At 37.0% G+C, this 22,605-nt stretch overlaps 2 protein-coding genes across 4 annotated transcripts; both read right to left on the bottom strand.

Annotated features, from left to right (window-relative positions):
• Positions 1-8,504: 8,504 nt before the first annotated feature.
• Positions 8,505-12,488, bottom strand: LOC113329268 (solute carrier family 40 member 1-like). 3 transcript variants are annotated; one of them, XM_026576229.1, is made up of 8 exons: positions 12,357-12,488; positions 10,778-10,928; positions 10,461-10,657; positions 9,885-10,367; positions 9,620-9,791; positions 9,406-9,543; positions 9,172-9,282; positions 8,505-9,038 (listed from the first exon to the last, which is right to left on the bottom strand). In XM_026576229.1, exons 2-8 carry the CDS (start codon positions 10,925-10,927, stop codon positions 8,937-8,939), a joined length of 1,353 nt encoding a protein of 450 aa, XP_026432014.1. In that variant the 5' UTR covers position 10,928; positions 12,357-12,488; the 3' UTR covers positions 8,505-8,936. The 3 variants fall into 3 exon arrangements, with proteins under 3 accessions (XP_026432014.1, XP_026432013.1, XP_026432012.1); XM_026576228.1 differs by lacking the exon at positions 12,357-12,488 and adding an exon at positions 11,623-11,727; XM_026576227.1 differs by lacking the exon at positions 12,357-12,488 and adding an exon at positions 11,061-11,193.
• On the bottom strand, positions 12,383-15,079 carry LOC113329267 (solute carrier family 40 member 1-like). Its single transcript, XM_026576226.1, has 8 exons — positions 14,798-15,079; positions 14,566-14,716; positions 14,256-14,452; positions 13,692-14,177; positions 13,404-13,575; positions 12,975-13,112; positions 12,656-12,766; positions 12,383-12,522 (listed from the first exon to the last, which is right to left on the bottom strand). The coding sequence occupies exons 1-8, from the start codon at positions 14,929-14,931 to the stop codon at positions 12,406-12,408; spliced, it is 1,506 nt and encodes a 501-aa protein (XP_026432011.1). The 5' UTR covers positions 14,932-15,079; the 3' UTR covers positions 12,383-12,405.
• Positions 15,080-22,605: the final 7,526 nt, after the last annotated feature.

Genomic DNA, 22,605 nt, shown 5'->3' with positions numbered 1-22,605 from the left:
CGTTGACAAAGGTTTAGAGCAACTTAACTGACTAATAATAAGTTGCTCAAGGGTATTGGATATACAAGATTTTAGTCGGTACAAACTTTCAACTTGTCTGATTTGTCTGAAATTAATTGCTCATTACACAAAATGTTCCTGTTCGTTTAAAGGCTTCCGACCAATTTTGACTCGGCTGAATAAAAAATGAAATCATAATTAACACAAAAATCAAATACAAAACAAACTAAATGAAAAATTAATTTAATTTACTATCATTAAATTCAATTTACAGCATCAATTGTTAATCAGGAAAACTACAATCTCATTTTACAAAAATTAAATAAAAATACAATCTCATTTCTTTAAAAAAACAAATTACAACCTCTTCAACATACTTTAATTTTAACACCATCGATACAGCTACTTAAAGCTTTGAAGGCTACATCACGCTTCTTCTGAAACTCACTCAGATTCATACTGTTGCGACCTGATACCGTATTTTCTAGATCTGGTTTTGATGTCAAAGTTTAGGCTGCAAAAGTAGAAGGATACCCAAATTAGTTGACATTAACACTGCTTGTAATCTCTCATCTGTAGTTGTGGCTGCAACCTCCACCATCACCTTGTTATTCCATATGCTGCTTCACCATCTCACCCTTGACTGTAATATGCTACCTCCAAGACCATCAACATCAGCACCTAGTAACTGCTCAGCCATTCATAACATCAAACCCCCATCAAATTCTGAATCAAAACATCAAAAACAAGTACAAGGATTAAGGAAGAAAGAGTGAAAAATCAAAATACCCCAAATTGAATCCAGTAAATTCAATCAAAAATCCCCAAAATCCAACATATACAGACAAAGATTAACAAAATCAAAGTTTGAAAACCACACAATCCAACCAAATCGAATCCAGATCTTGGGAAAAAATAAGAAAAAACAAAAAAATGAATTGCAGGTCGTAATTGAAATAAAAAACCAAACCCTGAGTAGTAAAAAGGATATGTCGATCATAACTCTAAGGATTGTAGGAAAAATTGAAAGAATAAAGGAACCCTACCCATAAGTAAACCAATTCCTTCCGATTCACTTCTCCGCTGAGTAACTCCACAAAATCCTCACTAATTCATTCCGATTCACTTCTTCTCTGATTTAAATCTAAACCCATTTAATTCACGACATCAAAGTTAAAATCATAACCCCACATCGAACCAGCAACTGGTAGCAGCACAATTCATGTCTACTCTGAGTCTGTGTTCTTCCCGACCAAGACCTAACCTAACCTAGGGGAACCATAGAAGGTAAATGGTTTGATTTTATGTAAAAGAATTAGGGTTTTTGAAGAGATTTGGTGAATCAGGTGAGGAGAGGGAGAGGAGATGGCGATGATGAGTAAAGATGGGTTGAGTGAATTAGATTTTCTCAAGTAATGTCGTCGTTCGAAGAAGAGCAGAGAAGATGAAGATAGAGCAAAACAGATAGAGTTCGAGTGGTTGGGAGGGTTTGGTCGGTGAATGAAAATGATGGACGGAGTTCGTTGGATCCAACCATACGGATTGAGAGAAGAATCTGACAGTTGAGATTGTATTTGTGATGCTCATACGGATTGAGAAGCATTTGTGTTTCTTTTGTGTTAATACGAACTCATGTTTTCGGTTTAATTATCAACCTTTAACATGAAAAAAAATCCAAAAAAAATATAAATAAATTTAGAACATTGTTTCCGACATTCTGATATAAAAAAATCCAAAAAATGTATAAGAATGAATCGGGAAAATGAAAAATGAAATCGATAATTGGTGTGTTTCTTTGTGCTTTCTCTTTGTGCTCCGGGTTTGAATTTCGACTAGTCATGAAGTAGCTTTAGTTCACACTGGTAAACTCAGGTTATAAGATTACTAGAGATGGACCACGAAATTCATGATGGTTCAGACTTCAAACTTAGCTGGATACATCATCAAAATCGATAAATATGAAGGTCAGTGTTGATTCGAACTCCAAATGTGGTATAACAACATACAAACCATGATCCAAGAACCTATGGGAGGTTTTCTGACTTCAAACTTAGCATGATACACCATCGAAATCGATAAATATGAAGTTTAGTGTTGATTCGAACTCCAAATATGGTATAACAACATACAAACTATGAGCCAAGAACCTCCGGGAGGGTTTATGACTTCAAACTTAGCATGATACACCATAGAAATCGATAAATATGAAGTTCAGTTTTGATTCGAACTTCAAATATGGTATAACAACATACAAACTATGAGCCAAGAAGCTCTGGGAGGGTTCCGACTTCAAACTTAGCATGATACATCATCTAAATCGATAAATATGAAGCTCAGTGTTGATTCGAACTTCAAATGTGGTATAACGGAATACAAACTGTGAACCAAGAAGCTTCGGCAAGGTTCTGGCATATTGTATGCATACGATCGTAACCTGGCCGTGAGTGGACTACTATAAGTGCATCTACTTCGTACGAACGATGAATTCATCCATTTACAGGTAAGATTCCTTCGGAATATACCATGAAACGTTAAACAAACCATGTTATGGCATATTGTACGCATACCTTGTCTCCGAGATCGTAACCTGGCCGTGAGTGGACTACTATAAGTGATCTACTTCGTACGAACGCTGAATTCATCCATTTACAGATAAGATTCCTTCGGAATATACCCTGAAACGTTAAACAAACCATGTTCTGGCATATTGTATGCATACCTTGGCTCCGAGATCGTAACCTGGCCGTGAGTGGACTACTATAAGTCCATCTACTTCGTACGAACGATGAACTCATCCATTTACAGGTAAGATTCCTTCGGAATATACCCTGAAACGATAAACAAATCATGTTCTGGCATATTGTACGCATACCTTGGCTCCGAGATCGTAACCTTATCGTGAGTGGACTACTATAAGTGCATCTACTTCGTACGAACGATGAATTCATCCATTTACAGATAAGATTCCTTCGGAATATACCCTGAAACGTTAAACAAACCATGTTCTGGCATATTGTACGCATACCTTGGCTCCGAGATCGTAACCTGGCCGTGAGTGGACTATTATAAGTCCATCTACTTCGTACGAACGATGAATTCATCCATTTACAGATAAGATTCCTTCTGAATATATTTCCTGAGTTTAAACAAGACAAGCTTTAAAATTTGGAGTTTCAGTATAGATATAAAATTTGTAAAATCTGACAATGATTAGCGCAGAATCAAGAATCACATGGACCACCACCCCATCCAATGATCACAAATTTGTTCCGAGAATCTTTTTGTCCAATATCGACATGCTTCACTTTCTTTCGGATTCCGTCGGTTATTACAATTTTCTATCATTTCACCCGTTATCTATCAATCTTATCCAATATCGCTCGACTTCACTATATATTTTCTGGGATGGGTTTATATGGTTACCTATCGACTCAAGCCAAATTTCCATCGATTTCACTTACTTTTGTTTGTTATCTGTCATTATTACCTAATATCGATCGACCTTATTCATTTTCTCTCGAATTCCATCGATTTTCTTCAGTTATCTATCATTTCATCGAATGTCCATCGTCCTTAAACAATTTCACATGTTATATAACAAATACAGCTTGACCCCATTAGATTTTTCATGGATTCCATGATACATATCGATTTAAACGGATTTTTCATTTGTAATTTGTCATCTTACCTTATGTCGGTCAGCATTACTCAATTTCTCCCGGATTTCATTGGTTTCTCCGGATATCATCAATGTAACCTAGTATCCGATGATATCAATCATTATCATCCGTATTTTACTACCCGATATCCGTTTTTTACTAAGATCCACACATACTTAGGAATGGATCTATATGATTTTAGCCCGACCAATAGGAAAACCAAAGATTGTGTAATGAATTAGAGATGGATCTGTATGGTTTAAACATATCCAATGAGAACCAAAGACTCAAATCAATTTGAAAGGGATCCGTATGATTTTAACGTGGCCAATGGGAATCCAAAGACTCTAATCATGCGGATTACCAACTTGTCCGATAGAGGCAAAACTGCCGGAAAATATTCCGGGGGAATTTGATTTAGCGGGAATGTCGGCAAATATTCCGGGGGAATTTACCTTCCCATATTCTCAAAAGTATACCAACTAAATGATCCTTGGAAATATTTGCAAGTACGCATCCCGGACTTCAACTGCCTTCGCTAGTACGCATACGCATACGGGTATGCATCCCGGACTTCAACTGACTTCGACCGAGCAATGCTCTAATAGGTTTGTCTTAAGATATTTGTGATGTTTTAGATGCTCGAATTGGAGGCAACGGTGGTTGTTAATGAATGGAAGTTGGTGGCTCGATGTTGTGTTCAATATTGATTGTATATGGGGTTGTATCTTGCAGTGCAGATTGATTCTGAAGTTATTGAGACCATGAAGAATAATCAATGGCTCTATTAGCATACATTTGAACGAAATTAGAGGGATTTAACTCAATCGAATTGTTTGTTTTTTTTTTCAAAACCCAAAATGAAATTAGATTTCAATTGTTGTTTTGGATTGATTAGGATTTAGTTTTGACGGAAATTGAAAATGAGTTTCGATTAACGATTTTTGTATTTGTTAATAAAGTGATTATGATTTTGCATTTGAATTTGTGTTAGAATAATTAAATTTTCTGTAAGAGTTAATTTAGTTTTTCCATCTTTTTGACATCCCATATCCTTTTTTTTTGTGTTGGTTGAAATAATTCATAGGCCCCAATTAAGTGGCCCCAATTTAACCAGGATAAAAAAGGTCATACTATAAGTGAAAAGAAAAGAAGAAAAAGAAAATCTCGTAATAGTGCATTTGCAAAAATAAAAATACAATGAAAATGGCCTAGAGATATTTTTCTCCCGAATCTTATGTTTCTTTTTTTTTATATTAAAGTGAATATGTATGGTGCCAATAGAAAAATAAGGTTTTAAATCGGATGAATATAGTGCAAGCACAGAAGTTCACACAGATTACTTCATTATCAAACGGTGCAAATATTGACGCGTCAATTTTAATTTTATGTTTGAAGCTAATCTGTGTGGTATACAATTGGCCAATAGAAAACCAAAACTTTTGATCGGACCAATATATTGCAAAAACGAGAGTTCACACGAATTGCTGGCTTATCCAACGCTGGAAAAATTGCCTCGTCAATTTTCATTTAGTGAAAAAAATTGGGCAAAAATGTTAGGCGGCAATTTTGGCGGAACAATTTAAATTAGGCGGCAAAGTTCAACTTGGTTTGAATTAAAGCTTCCTTCTCGTGGAAAAATTCCCACCACTTGTGTATAGATCCAAGAAAAACTTGGTAGTGGTCTAGTTGACTGCTTATCCTTCACGTGTGTGATTAAGGCTGCACAGGTACCGGTTCGGACCGGGTTTTTGTTGGAACCGGTACCTGTACACGGAGTTGACCGTTTCCTCAATTTGAGTATCTGTATCTGTACATGGACTTGTACCTGGACTTGTACCTGTACCGGTAAGACCGGTCCGGTTCCAGACGGTACCGGGTATTTACCTGAATATTGAAACACACGGGCTAACAATAAACTAACTTAACATATAAAGTTCAACATTACAACTGAAGTTCAAAATAACAAAGGTACATGTACCTGTACCTGTACCAGGACCAGTACCTGTACTTGTACCTGGAGTTGAAGATGAGACTAAACATAAAAGGGACGGGTAGGATGTAATATCTTAAAAGATATCAATGACTCTAATTTATCGGGTTTTTCGGTTCGGGACAGACCGGGAATAGCCCAGAACCAGTACCTGTATCGGTCTATATCGGGTATCAACATTCAGAACCGGTACATGTACCGGCTACTCCGGGTCTGGGTCGGTACAAGTCCGGGTTTTTCGGGTCCAGACCGGGTCTTGTGCAGCCTTATGTGTGATTGGAAAGATTGTTTTCTGAACATGGGGACCAAATGGTACAAAGTAACAACTAACAGTGTTTCAATGGGATGATCCTTGTATCTTGGAAACTTTACTCACCAAAAAACTAATTCTTTTTATCACATAACTAATTTGAACCTATTGATGATGGTTCCGAAAATGAATGCTAAATTTTCAAAGGGATGATATCCTTGTATCCTCGAAATAAATCTTAATTCCCCAACATACTGATTCTTTTTATTACATAACTAAATTTAGAATAGCTAAAACAAAAAGCTTAGCAAAAAAACACAAGATTTAAGATCTGACTTTTCTTTGAAACTGTGGTGTTGAGATACAATTGTACCTACCAAATGTTTTGAATTGCTGGCCGACTGTGCTTCAAAGCAAATAGCGACTCAAGCATTTTTGTCGTTGCCGTGGATGGCTTGAAAAAGTGATGTACCAACCCAACACCTTTATTGGTCGCTACGGAATAGTGGAAATAAATTTTAAGCAGGCAAACTGTATAGTGGTTGCAAACATTGTTGCTTGACCATTAGAGCGACCAAAGTTTTGGGAGCTTGCTAAGATTTTGGTCGCTTAATCCATGTTTTCTTGTAGTGGTTATTCTCTAATCAAGCGGCCGAAAGGGGAGTTTAGGTATAGGGGAATATCTTCGCCATTTCAGGATAAGAGGTGTTTCCTGACAATGTAAGTATGGAAGGTGTAGAGTAATGCAGCTAGCAACGCAGCCAAAACAGATAAGATCGTCAACTTGCCAAAATCCTGAGAGATGCATTATCAATGAGAAAACAACTTATTGTTAGTACATTGCAATAATGCATATTGGTATAATCTTGAGAGTTTAAGCTGGCCTTGAGAAACTCAATTGGGAATGCGGATGCTGATATACCTTTGGGTTAGAGATGATTATACCCATAACATAAGACAAGAGATTCACCGAGGACTGCAGTGAGTTTTGTACTCCTCCAACGATCCGTTTCAGGAACTTCATCCTACCAAAAGATTGACAATGTAAAGCGACTTTGAAAAAAATGAAGTACATAGATGAGAACTCCATCAAATTTAGCCAAACAGGGAAGCATGGAAGCCTCATTGCAATAAGCTAAACTACCTGCACTTGTTGCGTAACGGACAAATCAAACATATATAACCCAATTTGCCATGTGGCACCTCCAGCCATCAGCATCCACGCGGAGACATTGCTGTTTTGAATCCATACAGAAGCAAAGCATAGTAGCAGAAAGCTCCACTACAATCACAAGTTTATGTTTAGAGATTTGGACCTGCAGATTCTCATTGACTACTAACCAGTAACATGGATACCTGAATCCAGATAGCCCACAATCCTGTTCGCAGAGTGGAAATACGTGCGTGTAAGAATGGGTACAAAAGAGTTGCAGCAATCCCAACTATACCGCTGATTCTGCGCACTATGCCAACAATATAAGCAGGAATTCCCTTCCACACCAATGTATCTGTCATTAACGGACCAAAGCTGCAAACAATGCAAATCATAAAATGTTCAAATTTTCTCAAAGGACTCAAGATCTTGAAGCAGAAGCTTAAACTAGAAAATGAAGAACCGCACCCAGACTGAATTTTGTTACCTGAGGATATTATAATAAAGTAAGCATACACAGCTCTTCCTGGTAGTAGTACATCTTGTTGCAAGTACACAATCCAAGCATCAAGAAAAGTTGCTTTCGATAGACGTTCTATGTTCTGCCTCCAACTGAATACTTTAAATGGCGAAGTACTTCCTAAGTGAGAAACCAAGACCTTGGTGTCAGTTGACATAGATGGACTTCTTTCAATTTGGTCCCTTTGATTAGATCTAGCTTTTCTCTTTTCATCTGGAGGCAACACATGCACTTGTATGCCCCATCAAAAAATGCCCCCATTAGAAATTTATCCGTGCATAGGATGGGATACTATGGGAGAGAACACCATAGCTTAATTTCTTCAAACTTCTCGTAAATTTTTGGGTCAAGCGGAAAATGGAAAACTATAGATGCATATATATATATTATTATTATTGATGATGAAGTATTATCAACTGAAATGTTGCCTCTCTCTTTTTTTTTTTCTTGATTTAAGCAAATTAAAAAGGTAGAGTATTGCAAAGATTCCATCAAGAAAAAAATATAGATGCATGTTAACAAAAAATAATCCCTGCCAACTGATGGAATTTTTAATATAACTATCGTCATCAGAAACTAATTAACAACATTTACATATAAAGTAAATCTAAACTAAAATAATTTGTAATAATTTTTTTAAGATCTTAGATCAAAGCTTATACACTTACCGGATATAAATTGACTAGCTTTCCCAAGTTTATGTTTATTGAGCAGCATATAAACGTAAGTTTTAAGGATTCTTATTATGACCAAGAAATGACTCCCTTTTTTAATTTGTTTCTTCCATTTCTCATTAGCAATAAACCTTGTCGATAAGCACCTAAATTCTCCCGGATGATCAATAATAATCATAAAATTAGATTGTTCAACTTCCTGAATGGAAATAGTTATTGATTGTTTCCTTGAAAAGTGACAAAGAATGCCTAAAGAACACAAAGGTTTTATTATATCTTTTCTATCAAAAACTTCAAAACAACAGAGGTTTTGCCCTCTGCAACCAACTCGAAAACATAACCAACACATTAAAACGCCAACGCTAAATTTGCAGCATGGTTAACAGATTTACACAAAAGGTAGAGAGTACCACCAAAGAGTTTCCATCAAGAAAAAGAAAGAGCAAAAACGGAGATATATTCTAACAGAAATATCCCCTGCTAATTGAAATGCATAGAATTTCCTGGTAGACGAGGATTTGCTTCCCAGTAAGGCTTGAGGGATGCTGAAAATCATCCAACCAAAGAGATCGAAAAACTGCTAGCGGGATATAAGACCGATGACTGAAAGGAGAAATTAGATGTAGAAGGAATTTGCAGGACAAGAATGTGGTGCAGCCCCAAATCTCTTGGATTGTTTTTGCCATTTCAAGATAAGAGGTGTTTCCTGACACGATAAGTATGGAAGCTGTAGAGTAATGCAGCTAGCGTCGCAGCCAAAACCGATAAGATCGTCAAATTCCCAAAGTCCTGAGATAAATATCGTTATCAATAAGAGAAGAACTTGATGTTAGTATTTGCAGTCACATCTTGGTACAATCTTGAGATTTTAAGCTGGATTTGAAAAACTAAACTGGGAATGCTTAATTGTAAAACAGTATACCTGTGGGTTTGAGATGATTATACCCATAACATATGACAAGAGATTCACCGAGGACTGCAGTGAGTTCTGTACTCCTCCAACGATGCAACGATCCGATTCAGGAACTTCATCCTACCCAAATATTGACAATGTAAATGTAAAGCGACATTGAAAATAAAAAAGTACATAAAAGAGAACTCTTATCAATTTAGGCAGACTGAAGCATGGAAGCTTCATTACATTAAGCTGAACTACCTGCACTTGTTGGGTGACGGACAAATCAAACATATACAACCCAATTTGCGATGTGGCACCTCCAGCCATTAGCATCCATGCGGAGATATTGCTGTTTTTAATCCATACAGAAGCGAAGCATAGTAGCAGAAAGCTCCACTACAATCACAAGTTTATGTTTTAGACATTCGGACCAAATTCTCATTGAGTCATTAACAACTAGTAATATGGATACCTGAATCCAGATAGCCCATAATCCTGTTCTCAGAGTGGAAATACGTGCGTGTAGGAGTGGGTACAAAAGAGTGGCACCAATCCCAACTACAGCGCTGATTCCGCGCACTATGCCAACAATATAAGCAGGTATTCCCTTCCACACCAAAGTTGCTGTCATTAACGGGCCAAAGCTGCAAATAGAATAAGTCATAAATGCTCATAGACTCAAGATCTTGAAGCTTAAACAAAAGAGAAAAGAACCGCACCGGACCAGATTTTGTTACCTAAGGATATTATAATAAAGTAAGCATACAGCTAATCCTGGTAGTAGTACGTCTTGTTGCAAGTACACAATCCAAGCATCAAGGAAAGTTGCTTTGGACAGACGTTCTATGTTTTGTCTCCAACTGTATACCTTAAATGGCGAAGTACTTCCTAAGTGAGAAACCAAGACCTTTGTGTCTGTTGACATAGATGGACTTCTTTCTACTTGGTCCTTTTGTTCAAATCTTGCTTTTCTCTTTTCATCGCTTTCGCTTAGAGCTGGAATTCCATCATACACAGAATTTAAAAGCCAGTACTGTAACCAAACGGATGTAACGTTCCATATTGCTAAAGCCACTGCAGATGCCTCAACTGATATAAAACTGATTATGAAACCAGAGGCAACGGGGGCAAACAGTTTGCAGCTTAAATCGATACGTCTAATAACTGAATTCATGTTTGATAATACTTTGGGAGGTTCGCCTTTTGCGATGACTATGACCCTGTTGTATCAGTATATTTTCAGTAACGGAGACGAAGAGGTCAAATGTAGAAAAATCAAATGAAAAATATTCTTATATGAAGCTAATATTTACCATTCTTTCTCAACCAAGATAGTTCCGGCAAGAGTGGCAAGAATACCGATTGCCCCGGAGACATTTGTCAACACGATAAGCGAAACACACACTGCTAAACCCGTATGCACCAAGCTAGAGTGGACCAATAACCAAGTCACTGTGACTCCAGCCACAACAAAGGATACACTTTGAGTTAGCATCCACCAGCGTAGAACCTGAAATTAAACCGATTCTCTCAAAACATATACAATGTCAATTCTGCTGCAGTAAAACTTGTAAGATTAATTGCCGGATTATCCATGGAAATTGCAAATGATACAAAATATGAACTAAACCTGCACATATGTAAGCTTATCCACCAATTGCCCAACGATGGGACCAAATAATGCAATAGATGCAGCTTCCACAACACCATATACAGCAGTAAGTATTAAAGAATCCGGCCAAACGCTCATCATGTATAAACCAACCGAGAATTCCCACATCCTGTAAAAAAAATTAAAAAAAAAAACGATTAGCTAGAAATTACAAACAACTAGCGCATATCAATCTAATGAACAATGAGTTGCAAAATAGATGTTATTCGACTTTTGCCAAGATTCAATATCATCCATATACCTTGCACACCATCTTGCAAGAAAATGGCCAGCGTATAAACGTAAGATTAGAGAATTCTTATAGGCTATTTGGTGTGAGTAATCATGACCAAGAAGTGACTCCGTTACTTCATTTGCTTCTCCCATTTCTCACTAGCTAATGACTACTGCTATTACTCCTTAGGTTTTCTGTAAGACACTCTGGTGGCGTTAATGATATAAATGGCCTACACATACGACTATGTTAATTGACCTGAGTTCGAACATCATCAGCACCTATTCTCCAGAACGATCGAAACAAAAACCATATAAGTAGATTGTTATCCTCCCTTAACAGGAACTAACATAGCAGGGCCTCCATTATGTATAACTTTAATAGTAAAAAAGCAATTATATAAGAACATTCTTTAGATGAAAGTGACAGTTTATAATTGTTTTTGGAATGAGAAAACATCATGTAGGGCAAATGTCATTACAAGACAACTAAAAGAGATGAAATCCTAACATATGGATAGAGTCAAGCTCTTACATCTAATCTATAATACTGTTAGGCTTGGAGTTTTATGTAAAGAAAGAATGTTTACTTGTATCCTAGCTAAAAGAATGTATTTGGAATGCTTCTTAGCTCATGATTTGAAATTCTGAATCAGTTTGAGAACACTATATTTTCTTGATTCAGTCAGCTTGTTGTATTTGTTAATGATATTAGTGTCGACATGTGATGACACTACACCGTCACGCACAGTAACAAGAGTCCAGCTGCCAAAGGAATGCTTAGTAGGATACAAGGCAACAACATTATAAAAAGATCAATAATAATTTTCTGCTCGAAATAAGTCAACTTAAAATATAATCCTCAGGGTAGAAGGGATCAGCCAAGGAGAATGCAACTTCGACCAAACTTGGATGGAATTGGGTCTGATGCAGTTTGTGATTGTAATGTTCTGTTATTGATGTTGGAACAAAACACTTCAGCTCCATACCGGTGTCTCTAAATCACGCCTAATTGCATTCGAACTAAACGTTGCATTGCTACAGAAACCTAAACTCATCAATTCTACCTGGCAGAGATTGTGCCAGTTCATTGTATGAGGTCGCGTATCATACAATTTGGATTCGTTTATGTAAGCAGAGATTTATTGTTTCCTGTTATTTTTGTATGTAAATTCTGCACAGTGAATTTGATCCGGGAGAACTTATCTGAACTTCAGAAACTGATGGTGCTGAACCCTTTAACTTGTTGTAGCAAGTAAGAGATGGTCCAGAGTATTCTTGGATACAGGAAATTTGTAAGAGAAGAAAGTACTGGAGTGCTAACTTGGATCAACAAACGGAATTCAGTGAGCTCGCCTTGTCCACTTTCACCATTACGCTAACTTTCTAAAGTGGAAGAGGTGTTTCCTGACACGGTAAACATGGAAGGTGTAGAGTAATGCAGCTAGCATCGTAGATAAAACCGATAAGATTGTCAACTTCCCAAAATTCTGTTAAATACATTATCAAAAGAGAAGAAATCAATGTTAGCATTCTGCAATTATAATCTAGTAGAATCTTTGAGATTTTAAGCCGGCTTTGAAGAACTCAACTTGGAAGAAGGCTTAATATATAGCAACATACCTCTGGGTTTGAGATGATTATACCCGAAACATATGACAAGAGATGCAGTATAGACTGCAGAGAATTTTGTACTCCTCCAACGATGCAACGATCCGAGTCAGGAACTTGATCCTACTCATAGATTGACAATGTAAAGTGACTTTAGAAAAACCCATTATCTAACATATATGAAATTCACCGTTTCATGTATAAACTGTCTCTTACAGAAGTACATAGTAAAGTAGAGAAGGGAAGCTCCATTACAATAGGTTAAATTCTTAAAGAACAACATTCAAAGTAAAAGAAAGAACTAGATATAAAATTTGAGGGTGAGTTTTACCTGCATTTGTTGCATGACAGACAAATCAAACATCCATAAACCAAGTCGTGATGCAGAAACTCCACCCATTAGCATCCACGCTGAGATATTGTTGTTTTGAATCCATACAGAAGCAGCGCATAGTACCAGAAAGCTCCACTATAATCACAAGTTTATGTTTAGAGATTTGGACCAGATTCTCATTGATTAGTTAGTATTCTGACAAATTTAATCTGGGAATTCTTTTTACAAAAAAGTAGTCCCAATTTATGACTAAACATCCGTGTATTGACTCTATCCAGATCACTTTCAATGGTACCAATCTGCCTGAAATTTCATGCTTGAATATGGTACATTGTGACCTCATATTCATTGGCAGTTCTTGCTGGTTTGTCTTACTAGAAAAACAGAAACGCAAATGTTCAGAAGGCATCGAAGTAACAAGAATACCTGAGTCCATATAGACCATAATCCTGTTCGCAGAGTTGAAATACGTGAATGTAAGATTGGGTACAAAAGAGTTGCAGCAATACCAACTGTAGCACTGATTCCACGCACAATGCCAATAACATAAGCCGGTATGCCCTTCCACTCCAGAGTAGCTGTCATTAACATACCAAAGCTGCAAATTGAAACCAGTCATAAATGTTCACATTTCAAGGACTCGAGATCTAGAGAACAAAGAACAACGCCAGAATTTTGTTTACTAATGAGGGCCTGGTTATGGGCAAGTGTTACCTGAGCACGCTAAAATAAAGTAAGGATAGAGCTACTCCAGGTAACACTACATCTTGTTGCAAGTACACTATCCAAGCATCAAAAAAAGCTACTTTCGATAGACGTTTTATTACTTTCTGTTTCCAACTATGTTCTTCCAGTGCCGAACTACTTCCTTTGTAAGAAAGCAAAATCTCAGTATCCGTTGAAACAGATGAACTTATTTCTATCGGGTTCTTTTGCTCAAACCTTGCTTTTCTCTTTCCATCGTTTTCGCTTAGAGCTGGAATTCCATCATAGACTGACTTTAGAAGCCAGTACTGTAACCAAACAGATATGACGTTCCATAGAGCTAAAGCCACAGCAGATGCCTCAAGCGATATAAAACTGATAATGACACCAGAAGCGACAGGGGCAAACAGTTTGCAGCTTAAATCGATACGTCTAATAACTGAATTCATGTTCGTTAATACTTCTGGAGGTTCGCCATTAGCAATCACTATCACCCTGTAGTATCATTATAACTTCAATAACTGAGAATTCAAAGCAATCAAATGAAAATTATTCTAGTATCAAGCTAATTACCATTCTCTCTCAACCAAGATAGTTCCCGCAAGAGTGGAAAGAGTACCGATTGCCCCGGAGGCATTTGTCAACACAACAAGTGAAATAAAGAGTGCAAACCCTGAAATTCTCAATCCAGAGTGGATTAATAACCAAGTCACTGTGACTCCAGCCACTATAAAGGATAGATTTTGGGTTAACAACCACAACCGTAGGACCTGAAATTAAACAGATTCTCTTAGACATATTTAAGGTCAATTCGAGTGCAGTAAAACTTTTCGATTGATCGTATAAACAGGAACTGGAAATGAAAACACAATATGACCTACACCTGTACATATGTAAGCCTATTCACCAATTTTCCAATGATGGGACCAAATAATGCAGTAGATGAAGCTTCCACAACTCCATAAACAGCAGTAAGCAGCAAAGAATCCGGCCAGATGTTGATCATGTATAAACCGACTGAGAATTCCCACATCCTGCAAACAACAAAAGGATTAGCTCGATCGCAAATACCAAACTAATGAACCAATAGCCGCAAATCAGAATCATTCATGTACCTTGCACCCCATCTTGCAAGAAAATGGCCGAGGTATAAACGCAGGATTAGAGAAGATGGAGGATTTCTATGGACTAATTGGGGTGAGGAATCATGACCAAGAAGGGACTCCCTTACTTCAATTGTTTCTCTCATTCCCACTACTTGATATCTGCTAATGCTAAGGTTGGATTTCCTGAAAGACACTCTGGTGGAGTTAGTGGGATAAAGTCAATGGGGATTGATTAGTAGGAACCGGCTGAGAGAAAAAAGAGAAAGAAACGAAAAAAAATGAAAACAAAAAGAATGGTTTCGGCCAGGCTCGAAATGGGGAGACCTCCTCCGTGTTAGGACTTAGGAAGGCGTGATAACCAAATACACCACGAAAAAGTTTGTCTTTTTCAGACTAGATACTTTATTAATATCCAAGCACTTGTGACAGCACGTTTTGACCAGTCAAACGGAAGTAAACCAGGCATAACAATTGTGACGGCATATTTTCCTGGTGACAACCATTTCCGTCGGTATTGCCAATTTGCTGTCACAAAAGAACTAAGCGGAAGCGACGGCACAATTGGTGTCACACTTGACTAGCTATTGTGACGGAAGTTTCAAAAGGTCCGTCACGTTTGCCTATCATTTTTGCAGTGACTACGTCATATTTTATGTATATTTTACAAAAGAGTCATTATTCTAGTTAGTTTTTGTCATTTTATGCTGGCTTATTTTTATAACAACACATATAATACCTACATATTTGAAAAAATATATTTCAATATCGTTGTTATAATGTCGTTACTTATATAAGACTAGAACATTAATTTACATTATCAAATTTTATAATTGATGGGCTATTTCTATTTATTGAATAAACTTGTTAATTTAATTTGAAATAATTTTAAATGATATGTTGTCTATTTAGATTCTCATGATAATGTCCGACTTAATGTATACCATTAAGTGATTTCAAATTGTTTATAGCACGTGTGCCAGCACGGCACGTTTATTCATGTGTTGTGTCCGTGGATTGTGTTGTGCTTAGCTTTTCACTAATAAAGCACAGGACGGCACATCACGTCTAAATCGTTGGCACATCACAGCACGACACATGGCACGTGAAGCACGCGACTTCGTGTGCCGGGCTATGCCGGGCCAGCACGTTTTACACCGCTATACGACTCATTATTTGGGAATCTAGAGTTGGGTTCTTATGCCTTTCTCCAATTTTTGGGTTTTAATTGTATGATAATTTTGAATCGGTTTAATTTTCTTATTAGAAATAATAGTATGCCTTTCGATTTTGAAGACGCATGTAATAGGCTAGATCTATATTATTGATAATTTAGTAGTTATTATTTTGCAAGGCCTTTTAATTTGTTAAGTTATCATTTGTATCTGGCTTCGGCTCCATTTATGGAATTACTACTCTTAGGGAATCGGTTTGAGATTTTGTTTAATTTTTCATTTGCTACGGTATTTTTTAAAGTATTGACTAGGTTCCTTTCGATGAACTGAGAGCTTCTCATATTTGCTAAAGAACCATATTATACAATTCAAGGTACACACCATTTATGAACTGAATTCCATTGGGTTCAATACCTTTTATTTTGTGTAAATTTTATTTTTATAGTTTTATTTATTCTTAATGACGAGATAATAGTGGTTATTATATTTAAACCTCATGACTCCAGTTTTTGGGATGATATTCTATAAGGTTGCTAATAGGGGTGCCAGATTACTCAAGAAGATACCAAGATACATATAGGATAAAAATAAAAATCCTTTGTTCTATATAGATTTTGGTATTTCCTCAATAATCCAGCACCCCAATAGTAATGTTGATATTCTAGTGTCCCCACAGGTTCCTCATTAAAAAAATGTGGTATTCAGTAACAGGTTGGGTTTGGACCGGTTAGCTGAATCCGGTTTGTTTGTTGAGATGAATATGAATATGAAAGCCAGACGCAGAAGCAATAACGTATTATTTGGATTTGGGGGATCTTCGCTGGTTGTTTTACTGGTAAGAAGCCTCTACTCTATCTATCTCGGTTGGCATTTTTATTTGGTTTTATCTTAGAGTGAATTGATTTTTATGATAAAATTGGTTTTTTCTTATGACTTGGGGGTGCTGAAGGAGATCTGTAGAGGTGAAATACCTGCCGCTATTCGAGTCTTATGGTAAAACAACCACCAAAAGTAGGTGCCCACTCTATGGCGTTAGAATCTTGTGAAATACTCCATCCGCCCGAAATTAATTGAACTATTTGTAGTTTGCACATTTTTTAAGGTAAGGAGGAAAGGGAGGTTTGTTTAAGTATTTTTTACAATTATGCCCCTATGGATAATATAACTAATAAAACTTAAAAATCATTTATCTCCTAAACTATACAACGGTTTTTCGTAAATTTTATATCATTGAAAAGCATTTTAAAACAAATATGTGACGAATATAAACATGACTATCAAATTACACATACTTCTTATATTAACAATAATTAATTAAAAGGGTAGTTTTAGAAATAGCCCCTTGAAAACTAAATAGCTCGATTATTTATGAGACAAAATTGAAAGCCAAATAGCTCAATTAATTTGGGACGTAGGGAGTAGATGAATTTTTTCCCTCCATGGCGATTGGAGAATCTAGTAAACAACCACAAACAAAATATGATACCCTCTTTACTACGACTACTATAGACTATTCCTCCTCCGAAGAATATCTAAGAGAAGGTGAGGCAACCCCAATAGAACAGACCACAGTGAGTAATAATAATAACTCAACCTTTTTTTTTTCGAATTTCTTTTGATGCAATTATAAATAAACAGATGAGGAACACGTATATGACAGTAAATATGTTTGCAGGATGAGGCTCTGGACCATACAAATCCCTCTGTCCTCAGTAGTATGGTGTCTGCATGGTTTGATGATTGGCCCGTTTCAGACGAAAAACGTGTAGAATTGATGGAATCATGTAAAGAGTCAGATGCCGGAAGACTTGAACTTTCACTTGGATTCATGTGTATGCTTACTTCAATAAAAAAAAACTCTACGGAGGATATGGAGGAGCTAGGGGAGCCAATCATTGCTTCATCTCAGTTCTCAGAATATGTTCTTTTTACTATCAAGTATTCAAGGGAATAAATGCTGGTGTAACACTTGCTGAAGAACGTGGTCGTTCTCATCTCCATGTCTGATGTAATTCGACTAAACTTATTACGGTTATTTAGATTTGTGCCGTAGCAAATGCAAAGACCCATCTAATGACCAAGCTGGGTTGCGATATGCTTCAGGCAAAGCATCTTGTCATGAAACTTAGGCAGAAGAAACCAATAGATCTTCATACTAATCTGGGTGTAGTTGTACATTATATGGCAAAACTGGAAAAAAAGAAGGGACTTGAAGCTCAGAACAAGGAAGGAAGGTATGCCACCGATGAAGATGGTTCAGGCGAGACTGGACATGTGATTCAACCAGCTGGTCTTCCTCTAAGGCTGAAACATATTATTTGGGGAGAAGGTTGTTGGTAATCTTGTGTATAAACCGCAATAAAACAAACAGATAAGAAGAGATATGCAAACCCAATTAGACAAAACCAAAGTTGAGGCAAGGATTATATCCTCTAGCCTTAAGATAGATTCACCCCGTATTAGTGTTTAATGATTATCGATGTCTATCTCTCAGAATACAACGACTATCTTCTCGATGTAGTAGTATTCTAAACTTCGAGAAACAGCGAACCAAAAACTTAAAATGATGAACTCTCTCTTTGACACAAACCTAAAGATGATTTTTAAAATATAGCAGAATAATTACTAGTATTCTAAAAAAAAAATCTAACCTAATTGTGCAGGGTATTTATAGGTGTCAATAATACCTCTTTGTTATGTCACGCATGATGATTATATGAAGAGGACTCTATTGGGTGGTTCAGTTACTCACTCACATTGCTGCTAGCTGTAACAACTGGGATGCTGTATTGGATGTAATGTAATTTACTTCTTTCTTTCTTTTTTTAATGTTTCTGCTACAACTGGTAGGTTCTTGTAAATTCTCTTTGCTCTAATAAAGTTCTCTCCTTCAATCAAAAAAATATTCGACTGCAATTAATAGAATAATTGCTGCTCTATACATGGGAATTGGAGATCTATTACTATTATAAAAAGGGAACTCTCCTTAGCACTGTTCATGAACAGTAAATGAAGATGCACATTTTGAAAATCTGACTTTCCCCTTATTTGTGTAACTTTCTCAAAAATATCCTCTAAATTAAATGAGGCTAAAATGTTAAAAATATAAAATGAAATCTAAAGGAAGAAAGAAAATGGGTGGGTACCATAAACAGGTAAAAAATATTTGGACACAATCACAAGGGACAGGCTCGTGCATAAAAAAAACTGCTAAAATTTCGGTTTCCTAAATTTCCCTTATATCATGCCACGTGGGTACTGTTATTCATAAAAGTCAGGGAATATTAGTAATTTGATTAATGAAATTCCGTAGAGATTTGTATTACCAAGTGGTGAATCCCATGCTAGTTTGAGACGGTGGTTTAAGGTTTGACTTTTTGGTCAATTTGTATTGGTGCGAACTTGTTCTTAAAGTTTAGGAATTAACTTAAGAGCCAAGTTAGGAAAAATAGCTTGTTCCTAAAGCTAAGGTTTCGTAAGTGTAAAGTTTGTGTCCTCTATATATAGGACTAGAATTGTAGGTTTGTTGAACACTAACTTAGAAGAGTGGTAAATCCTTATGCTTAGGATTTTGGTCTCTTTGTTGGGAGGATCGAGAGCTACCGTGAAGGTCAATATCCGTGTGGGAGAAAAACTTGTAGAGAGAGGATTTTGGTGTTCTAGTATTTAGGATTTGGGGCTTTGTCCTAAGCCTAGGTTCTAGTAATTCCATGTTTCTCCTTTGTTACTAGCAGGGGTGAAGACGGTGTAGAAGAGAAGACATGAGGCTGGTTTGAGGAATTGTTGGAGAATTGATTTCTATGTTTTCTTCGATGGTGTTCTCGGGTATGTCTTGTTAACTCTTTGGGTCTTGTCTTGGGTTGCAGAAAGAGCATGTAATGGTATTTGATTATAATGGAGTTTTTTCTGGTGGTGTTGGCCGTGGATGTAGCATGTAAAGGTGAACCACGTATATCATGTGTTGTGGTTGTGTGCTTCTTTATCTTCTGTCACTTTTATTATTTTTCTCGTGTTTGGTTCAACTCACCAATTGCCCTTTGTGATCCCAACAATCGGTATCAAAGCAAGGATGGGATGGTGTGATTGAACCTGAAATTGAATGATGGTTTATTGTGCGGGTGGAGAAATTTGTTTTGAAGATAATGTTTCAACCGGTGTTTACACAAAGATGCATTTGTGATGTGATTTACAAATCAAAGAGGTTCAACTTGGTAGAATCTTATGTTCTTCGTATAGTTTTATGATGTAGTATGGGATGCAAAATAAGGTCGAATGAGGTGGTATTCATATATACTTCTTGAAGAGTGTTAGTAATCATACACTATAAGAATGAGTTACAAAGTTTAAAGAAAGGATGGGTCTGTGAGGTCTCATGTAGGAGCAAGTCCAGTAACGCTTCGAAGTTATGCACAAGATGTTATAGATTTATGCTCTTAAGTCTATGTTAAAGTATTCTTGATGGCTTGCACGTAATAAAGAATGTTCCCGATCTCGGAAGCATGTACCACCATAATATGGGCATTCACACGGTATATATTTTAAGCGAGTATGTTGGATGTGATGGTGGTAAAGAGTATGTCTGATTGGTGATGGCTTTCAGAATCGCTTAAAGGATTAAGCATGTTAATCATAGTGAAAATGTCTGATGAATTTTTTCAGATACACGGTAATCATGACGTTTGCTGGAGTATGATATTGGAGCTAATTCTTCCTTTCTGGGTTAGATTTCAATATGTTGTTAGCTTACTAGTTAGGTGGAGCTGGCGGTGATTCTTCTGGATGGTTCTCTTGGTGATCAATGGTGGAGTCTGTGCAAGGATTCATTGATAGCGATTGAAGATTTTCATGGTGTTTGTGAAACGTGGCCAGATTCACAGGTGTGCTTCATGAAGATGATGGTTTGAAGACTTTTATCAACGTCATGGCATTTTGGTCGAAGAGATGGTTCTATGAAAATGGAAGTTCGGTGTGAGCTTCAAAGGTAATTCTACGGTTATATAGAGATGGCGAAACACTTTGGTGGAAGATGGAGGTGATTTCCTATGATCGTCTCATGCTTGAAAGTATGATCCGAGGTGCAGATTGTTAGTTTGAGACGGTGGTTTAAGGTTTGACCTTTTGGTCGATTTGTATTGGTGCAAACTTGTTCCTAAAGTTTAGGAATTAACTTAAGAGCCAAGTTAGGAAAAATAGCTTGTTCCTAAATCTAAGGTTTCTTAAGGGTAAAGTTTGTGTCTTCTATATATAGGACTAGAATTGTAGGTTTATTGAAATCCAACCTAGAAAAGTGGTAAATTCTTGTGATTAGGATTTTGGTCTCTTTGTTGGGAGGATCGACAGCTACCGTGAAGGTCAATATCCGTGTGGGAGAAAAACTTGTAGAGAGAGGATTTTGGTGTTCTAGTATTTAGGGTTTGGGGCTTTTCCCTAAACCTAGGTTCTAGCAATTCCATGTTTCTTCTCTGTTACTAGCAGGGGTGAAGACAGTGTAGAAGAGAAGACATGAGGCTGGTTTGAGGAATGCTTAGAGAATTGATTTCTATGGTTTCTTCGATGGTGTTCTCAGGTATGTCTTGTTAACTCTTTGTGTCTTGTCTTGGGTTGCGGAAAGAACATGTAATGATCTTTGATTATAATGGAATTTTTTCTAGTGGTGTTGGCCGTGGATGTAGCCTGTAAAGGTGAACCACGTATATCATGTGTTGTGGTTGTGTGCTTCTTTATCTTCTGTCACTTTTATTATTTTTCTCATGTTTGGTTCAAATCACCAATTACCCTTTGTGATCCTGTGTTCCGCTGCGCTCGAGGGGTGCCAATTTTCCCAACATCCCAGTCCCTGTGATAACAGAAAAAAAGCTGATGGCCTTCATTTCCAGCTAGCACGTGCATATGCATGTGCGGAGCAATCTTGTATAACACAATATGAAGTGATGAACCAGACCTGTACATATGTAAGCTTATTCACCAATTTCCCAATGATGGGACCAAACAATGTCGTAGAAGAAATTTCCACAACACCATATACTGCGGTAAGCAGTTAAGAATCCGGCAAAATGTTGATCATGTATAAACCGACTGAGAATTCCCACATCCTACAAACAACAAAAGGATTAGAACGCGCGGCATATCAAACTTATAAACCAATAAGTTGCAAATTGGAGACCGGTTGACTTTTGTCAGGATTCAGGATCATTCATGCACCCCATCTTGCTAGGGGGTGGCCCAGGTAAAACGCAAGATTTTTTTTCTCTAAGGTTGGTTTTCCAATTAGTTTTATGGAAGACACTCTGGTGGAGTTAACGAGATAAATTCAATAGGTATTGATTAGTAGGAACCGGTTGAGAAAAAAAAGAAAGAATGGTTTCATCCAGAGATTCGAATCCAACTGTGGGCTTTCTGCGTGTGAGGCAGATGTGATAAGTGAAAACTATAGGGAGACCCATTCTCCCAGACTTTTCTACTATGAAACCGACGCTCAGAAAAACACAGGCGCGCACCCATTTTCTGTAAGAAAATTATTCTCAAACACATAATTTCTGAAATTATGTTTCGGTCTTTTTTTTTCTTCTTCTTCTTCTCAGATTCGTATCTCCCTACAGCTTTCTTTCCTATCTATCGACGTAGTCCAAAATCTCGATTGAGATT

This window comes from Papaver somniferum, unplaced genomic scaffold, assembly GCF_003573695.1.
Source record: "Papaver somniferum cultivar HN1 unplaced genomic scaffold, ASM357369v1 unplaced-scaffold_115, whole genome shotgun sequence".
Taxonomy (NCBI): Eukaryota; Viridiplantae; Streptophyta; class Magnoliopsida; order Ranunculales; family Papaveraceae; genus Papaver; species Papaver somniferum.
Note: the sequence above shows the minus strand (reverse complement) of the source record. Positions and strands in the feature narration are given on the sequence as shown.

Bases quoted from the DNA above. Each gene is read 5' to 3' on its own strand.
- LOC113329267 (XM_026576226.1), bottom strand. From the start codon at position 14,931: ATGAGAGAAACAATTGAAGTAAGGGAGTCCCTTCTTGGTCATGATTCC. The intron at 13,576-13,691 runs GTAACACTTGCC...TTCAATTTGCAG, and splicing joins CTTTATTTTAGCGTGCTCAG to CTTTGGTATGTTAATGACAG. The intron at 13,113-13,403 runs GTATTCTTGTTA...TTGTGATTATAG, and splicing joins TATGGTCTATATGGACTCAG to TGGAGCTTTCTGGTACTATG.
- LOC113329268 (XM_026576227.1), bottom strand. From the start codon at position 11,185: ATGGGAGAAGCAAATGAAGTAACGGAGTCACTTCTTGGTCATGATTAC. The intron at 10,658-10,777 runs GTTTAGTTCATA...GTTTAATTTCAG, and splicing joins ATAAGCTTACATATGTGCAG to GTTCTACGCTGGTGGATGCT. The intron at 9,283-9,405 runs GTAGTTCAGCTT...ATATTTGGGTAG, and splicing joins CCGTCACCCAACAAGTGCAG to GATGAAGTTCCTGAATCGGA.